The sequence below is a fragment of the Bombus huntii genome, chromosome 17 (genome assembly GCF_024542735.1).
Source record: "Bombus huntii isolate Logan2020A chromosome 17, iyBomHunt1.1, whole genome shotgun sequence".
Classification (NCBI taxonomy): domain Eukaryota; kingdom Metazoa; phylum Arthropoda; class Insecta; order Hymenoptera; family Apidae; genus Bombus; species Bombus huntii.
This window is the reverse complement of record NC_066254.1, coordinates 5,217,255-5,224,579: the sequence shown is the minus strand read 5'-3', so window position 1 is coordinate 5,224,579 and position 7,325 is coordinate 5,217,255. Positions and strand designations below refer to the sequence as shown.

Here is a 7,325-nt window from a genome sequence, read left to right as displayed (position 1 = left end):
CATCTCTGTACATCTGTAGATTGTCGGTGGTGCTAAGCATATGATAAGCGCAAGGAACTCCAGTTATTAGCTGGCAGATGTTGACTTCAGGAACAAATTCACGTGAGTCATTGATATCATTGCTAGAGACACTGATATGCATACATATTTATCAGTGACTAGTGGCTGGAGCCTCCTTTGACCTTTTGGGTTTACATAGATATACCTATTATAAAGATAGAGGAGTGGATGAACAAAGGCAATATAGGAATGAAAAGGTGATATAGGAATAGAAAGAGAATGCTGCTAACAGGCTTCTTTTGCCCTTGTCTAATAACACTCATAATATTGATAATTCATAATTGAAAGTCGTTATTTATTTTGTGTTCATATCTCTGTGGTATTTGTATTTATTTCATAAGTTATATGGGTTATATGGGTTAAATAATTTTCAGCTAAATTTCAGCATGACTAAGAAATGCATAATATGTAAAACAGAAGCGACTCCAATTTCCAAAGATAGACGTAGCTTTCACATGTAAGTGTATTTATGATTTCTTGTCCCAAAATTGAATAAAGTAATTCTTATTATAAACGTACATAGGTTTCCTAAAAATGAATTGATAAGAAAGAAATGGATGGACGCAATAAATTTATTGACAGCTCCAAACTTCAAAACTACATTTATATGCAGTGACCATTTTGATGACAAATCGTTCCATGATTCTGATGAATTAAGAAGTAGAAAACGACTGCGTCCAGATGCGGTTCCTCAAAGGATAAGTTTTAAAAAATCCGGTAATTATTCAGAGAAGGGTATATCTCGCAGATTTCACAATCTGAACTTCATTGAAGTTCTTCGCGAATATTTTGGAAACTAAGACTGAGCAGCGATTATACATAAATATAGGAAAATGTTATTCAGAATATTAAACTTGACAATATATCTGAAGATCATTGAAATCAGTTAGATGTACCCTTTTTCGAAATAATTACCTAAAGTCAACCTCATCTAACAGTGGTAAATCTTGCAAAAGAGCATTAACCAATATTATTAATTCTGCAAATATAGATGATACATCAAAAGAAAAAGATTTAGGGTCAGAAAAGCTATTTGAAAGACCCATTGATAAAGACTATTCTAAATCTGAGATGGTGACTGATCTTTCTAATACATGTATTAAAGCCACAAATGAACAAGATTGTTTAACTGGAGAGAAAAGTAATAATACTATGAATAATGTTCCAAACAGTGGTAATAGAAGGTAGATTATTCACTTTGTAATAATTGTTCAGATGTTCATGATTGGACTGGTCTAAAGAGGGTTGTTGAAATTAATTTCGATCTTGTTGATATCATGAATTGTATGTGATTCTCTGTAAGAGTATACAATTTTTAAATTGTTCTTTCCGATGTAATTTTAGGAAACATTCATTCATCAAAAAAATACCACCTAAAAAAATTCGTTTTATGAATGGCTTTAAAACAGAATATATAACTCGAGAAGACTTTGTTTCTGATGAAGCTTGGGAGCGCTTCCTCAGGTTAATAACCTATGAAAGAAATAGAATGGCAGCTGCTCATAATAGGAATTCACGTAAAGAAAAGAAAATAAGAAATTTTAAACTTTTCATAAAAGGTTTGGAAAACAGTGAAGAACTTGATGCTACTCAATATGTGAAGGTCTGTTTAGAATAACTATTTTATATTTCTATTTTATTATTTTATTTCGTTATTACATAGTTCTTCCGTTTTGGGTTTGGACGGTTCAGATTTTACGATATTGCATATTTTAAGTTTTTAATTCTCTCTTGTATTCTTATATGATTTTATATTATCACATATTTATTAACTTTGACTACAATTGTCTTTGTGAATAAAACATGAACGAAATTTAATCATTTTTTACATTTATTTTAGTAGGATCTACCACCACATGCCCAAGAATTATTAACACTTTGACGGCCACGTTGGTCATTGGTGCATCTAACGGTGCCCTGTGTTAAAACATTGTGGCGTTCCTGAGCGAAACATGTGATTTCGGCGTGGCCGTCAAAGTGTCAACATGCATGGAAGAACATAAATCCACAACTCCCTTTCCTATTAACCTCAGAAACTTTACTAGAATTCTTTACTTTCATTCACTGATTACATGTAAATTTGTTACATGTAGCTTTTTCAATTGCTTACCTTGTATTCAAACATTAAATATTTGGGTCTGTGCAGAAGAATATAAACCAAGGGTTTGTAAAGAATTTATTAATAACGTATCCGGCATTGTTAGGCAAGAATTAATGAAGGTAAAAAATTGTTTTCAATGTAATTTCTGATGAGATGAGCATTAAACTCAAAACTTGAGCAACAATAGCATTGATGAATTTTTTCCGGTATTTGCATCTTTTTAATAATTAGAAAAATGACTGAGAACAAAAATTTGAATTACTATTAATTTTATAAATTTATTAAATTGTTCTTTAATTATAAATTTATTAAATAAAGAGGAGGATCTGTCATCATACTGTGGCGAATATCTTTTCAAGAGAAGATAATAACAATTATTCTATTTCGTAAAATAATATCAATTATTCATTTGCTTGTTATTTTATGCAAGTGTTGCCGGCTACCTCGCGACTGTCAGATTGAAAAAATTAACTAAAACCAAAGCCCAATATATACATTGATGTTATTGATTTTCAATTGAGTTATAATAGGAGTTTCTTAGAATATCCCACATGCATTTGTACACGAGGCTTTAAACTTGCCCAACTATCGTTTGTACATATGTATACATACTATAAGCAGAAGATAAAAGTTAGGTTTAGGTTTGTATTCGTAGGCGTCTTATGCGGCTGTTTACCTCCATCTCTACCTCTGCCTCTACTGACTCGATGGCCTCACTGAATGGAGTATAGAGAAGAACATGATTACATAAACACTTTACACACTTTACACACACACACGCGCGCACGCACACACACCAAGTAAATATTATATAACTAGTAAATATTAAATATTAAAAATACTAAAACTAGCAAATAATAAAGTAAATTTATTTGTTTCATAATACTATTATATTTTATATTCTTATGTTTTATAACCCCTAGGGTTATTTATAGTTATGTCTAAACTATTCTGATGAACACTTTAAACATGCGAAGCACTATTAGGATAAGTTAAGACAAATTAATAATATACAAAGTACTGTTACAAAACATGAGAAACTTCGATATCATCAAATGCGAGATCGTCAAGCATTTCTTCAAGAGTAATTTGTGGACAATTGGGATCAGATAACTCATTAGTATCAACTGGAATTAATTTCCTAGAATCTTTGTAAATATTTATGTGTTGTCTCATTTCTGGATCTTCTTCAAGATCTTCCAAAAACTCATAGTAGTCACTAAAATAGATTATAATTATAAATTTAATTTTTCAATGTAATTTAAGAAGTAAAAGTAAACGGAAATATATAATTTTACTTTATACTTAGTTTTAAATATCTAAAAAAGTAGTTATTTTTAAATAGAAAATTATATAACTTACTTATTATCTGTGACCATATTGTCTTTATCTTGTATCATATGTTTTAATTTCCAATCTCTCATTCTGCGACGTGCTGCTCTATCTTGTGTATAATTTTTTTTGGTTAAAATTATGTCTGGTACTACGTCTTTATTCAACATTTCGAAATTCTCATCGTTAATGTTACTATCATTAAGAGCATACCTAAATATAAAATCATCTTTTAATTTTTGTCAATTATATTATTTATTATTTAGCGCTTTATCTTTTTTTATCCTTTTCTATTACCCTAGGACAGTATCACCAGGTTTTAATATATGGCCAAGGTGAGTGCGTGTATGAATTAAGTTCTCAGTTAGTCCCAAATCGCAACTTCTAACTACCCATACATCTGCTATTACATGCTAGAAACAAAGATATGACTGTAAGTAAAGATTTATAAATCTGTACCGATTACCGAGGGATATTACAAAGGAAAGTTTTCTTTGACGTTTTAAAATTTTGTTTGTAATTTTGTTAATAATATTCATAGTACGTATGTAATTTTATAACCATTTGGTTATTTTATATTATTTTAGTCTCGACCGAGAAGAATCCTTCCCTTGTAAACATTATATTTGAGAAAAAATATTATAATTAGATACATAATAGATACCCTATTTGAAATAGTTCCCTGTCCAGGAAAAAATTTTCTATCCTTGAATTTTATTTGCTCAATATCCATTACTGTGTATTCTATTAATTGCTTTGGGTCACAAATGCTGTTGAAAGTATGTCTCCAGTAAAGTGTAGCGCTTAATTCTGCGACTAAATAAATAAATAGTATTTTTTGTGAATTAAATTTTACTTTAGAAATCAAATAAATAGGTATCAAATTTTAGAGAACTACACGTACTTTGACCAGTTGATACATCTATTAAATGTACAAAATTTGTAATTTTATATACTAAACAAATTGAATTTATCCCTCCGAGTTGATGACTTAATTTTCTTGGAAGACATACTATGCTATCTCTTGATATTGGAACTATTTCCACACTATAACAGAAATTACGATTACACATTGTTCAAAACAATTAGAGGATCGTTATTATGAATGGTTCTATTGCATAAACCAAGTGAACAGAAGCGGTGGAATCATGTAGGTGAATTGACATGTTATTCATATGATGCTCTGGTAAAGATTAGTTCTTTACGCAATCAGAAAAAGATATATAGACACAGGAACTAAATATAAAAAACGAAGCGGCGAAAAGCGATCTGGTATCAGATGCAAAAAATGGGCAGAAAAGTATTTAAAAAATTGTAATGTATAAATAACTACAAGCAATCAACTACAAGCAGTCTAATGGTTAATTATATAATAAGGAATAATGAAAGCATTCATATCCAGTATTTTTATATCAATTTACTAATGTAAAGGATCTTTACCTGTATGTAACTTTATAATTGTAGATATTGCTGTGAATATCATGCGATATCAGTTTTTTAGAATGGTCATAGCGACAAGGTATAATGCTTGAAAGAAAATCAACCATTTTGCGCGCTGATGCTTCATTTGCATAAAAGAAATCTAGACCCTCTGTAAACGTTTGCAATTAATTTAATAGATTATTATATTTAGTAAGTAGAAACTTTAAACTCTTTGATAATTTATCTAATAATATTTTAATAATAATAATTCTAATAATATTTAAAAAAATAATATAAAATAATTCAGATTTCTTACCATGAATAGGTTTTATGCCCAAAGTTTGTTCATGTGCTCTGTACTTCAAAATTAATTGCTCTAGATAATAAAACGTCTTTTTATTTGTTGCTCTTTGTCGTACTTGTACCTTTGTAAAGTGTAAGTTGTAAACAGAGAAAATAATTTTATTACCACAAGTGAAATTTACCTTGCTCTTATTATAAGGCTAATTAAAATATATCAGGTGGGAACGATATAAGCATGGTCGTAAATTAAAACCTAAGAAGGTACACTCATTGACATCACATCTAGGGCAGCAGCTGCTTTTCAGAGGCAATTTAAATTTCGAATTGTAAAAGTTATTTGCAAATTATATTCTGCTCGTAATCGTCCATAAAAGCTATATGGCATCAAGTATTTGCCATTCCTTGCGTAATAAGAATTACTATACTGATAAAAATTAGCCTGTTAGTTACCACAGATCAGAGCACACATTTTTGAAATAGCTAAATCAATATTATAACACCTTTAAAAGTACTTGAGCAAATTACGTGTTTTGACACTGAAAAGCTTCTTCTCAGTTTTACAACCACGCTATATACCTTTTACGCATAGTACAAATCTTACCAATGCACGCCAATAATCTTTAGCTTCTGTTCGATGACAATCATTACACATTTGATGATTTACTGTATATTCAACTACAAATACTTGTTGCAAGACTGTTCCCCCCATAACTTCAGCTTGCACTGTTAGTTTTACCTAAAGATACAGTGTAATAATAAAATGATTTTTTCACAATAAAACTATTAAATAACAAATACCTTTAATCTCATAGAATGTGGTTCTGTCCACACAAATCCAGCATCAATTAATTTCACTCGATTCAGACCTTTTAACTTTTTTAAACATAATGTTAGTAACTCTCTGGATTCTAATGCCGCATGAATCCATTCCGCAGGTGGCTGTAGATACCTAAAACAATTAAACTTTCCTTATCTTGTAAGTTTCAGAGAGATAATTGAACAAATATATAAAAAGGTTTAATAAACAGAATGTTCACAACAGCAATATTATTACTGCAGTACTTTATAGTAATATAGGCTATAAATGTGAATATATACAATATAGGAATAATTATAATACATTTTTAAAAGCTCAACTTCAATTTTCATATCCTTTTCATATCAGCTGCATAATTTTGTTGAGAAATAAAAGATGAAACAATATTTTGAATAAGAAAGATCTTATCATTTCCTTTATGTTTATTTTTCCTACCGTCTTATTTAAAAATTAACAAATAGGAAAATAAATTGTATTATATTACCTCTCACAGCCTTTACAAAAATAAATTGTTGCTTGCTTTGGAATATTCTCAGTGACATCTACTTGAGTTCGTAAACATGCCACACACATATTCGCTGGATTTGGTTCAATACCAATACCGCAGATGCAACATAATCTAAAAATGTAATTATTCGTAATTTTAATCACATACGGTAGCATTCCAGATAATTTGTTGACGTTATGTTTTTCTATTTACTAGAAATAAAACAAGTACTTAATAGTTACATCATTTTAAAAACATTTTATTCTGATCTTCTTTAAAAATTTACAAATATAATAACAACAAATTATGAAATTTATCTATTTCTTATAATACCTAATTTAAGGTTATATTTACTTACATCATTGATTCTTGTCGAACAGGTTCACTTAATACTTCCATTATCTCTATTTGTTTTTACGGAATTTCGTAAATAAAATTTTGTTGAATTCAACAGAATTAAACGATTCAGAAATAACAAATGAGCTTAGAAATACATACGATACGTAAGCCTAAACATGTACTACTGGTACTATTGAATCATAAGCACGTGTGAATTGATGCCGACTTCAGGATTAAAACATTTATCTATAGCTATAATCAAATAATTTTTTATTTTTAATTTTCAATATGTGTGTATATTATATTATAAGAGATTTTTAATCATCCTTCCCTCTTTTACACATACTATTTATTCATCGTTACTTTTTTAATGATGTTTTTAAATTGATATGAAATTATGGGAAATAAACAAATAATACTTAGTTAATAATAATATTAAATCTTCTGATAAGTTATGTTTATAT

The 7,325-nt window shown here is 29.1% G+C and overlaps 2 protein-coding genes across 3 annotated transcripts; one reads left to right on the top strand and one right to left on the bottom strand.

Annotated features, from left to right (window-relative positions):
- The first annotated feature begins 34 nt into the window (after positions 1 to 34).
- Positions 35 to 1,878, top strand: LOC126875197 (uncharacterized). The gene is made up of 5 exons (XM_050637976.1): positions 35 to 102; positions 435 to 517; positions 584 to 777; positions 1,052 to 1,244; positions 1,405 to 1,878. Exons 2-5 carry the CDS (start codon positions 447 to 449, stop codon positions 1,676 to 1,678), a joined length of 732 nt encoding a protein of 243 aa, XP_050493933.1. The 5' UTR covers positions 35 to 102; positions 435 to 446; the 3' UTR covers positions 1,679 to 1,878.
- A 1,131-nt stretch (positions 1,879 to 3,009) lies between these two features.
- Positions 3,010 to 7,076, bottom strand: LOC126875171 (60S ribosomal export protein NMD3). Of its 2 annotated transcripts, none has more exons than XM_050637909.1 (11): positions 6,881 to 7,076; positions 6,520 to 6,734; positions 6,017 to 6,167; positions 5,820 to 5,954; positions 5,232 to 5,340; positions 4,934 to 5,084; positions 4,398 to 4,540; positions 4,158 to 4,309; positions 3,791 to 3,906; positions 3,524 to 3,706; positions 3,010 to 3,380 (listed from the first exon to the last, which is right to left on the bottom strand). In XM_050637909.1, the coding sequence occupies exons 2-11, from the start codon at positions 6,696 to 6,698 to the stop codon at positions 3,185 to 3,187; spliced, it is 1,515 nt and encodes a 504-aa protein (XP_050493866.1). In that variant the 5' UTR covers positions 6,699 to 6,734; positions 6,881 to 7,076; the 3' UTR covers positions 3,010 to 3,184. The 2 variants fall into 2 exon arrangements, with proteins under 2 accessions (XP_050493866.1, XP_050493867.1); XM_050637910.1 differs by having other exon boundaries at positions 6,520 to 6,654.
- Between the last annotated feature and the right edge of the window lie 249 nt (positions 7,077 to 7,325).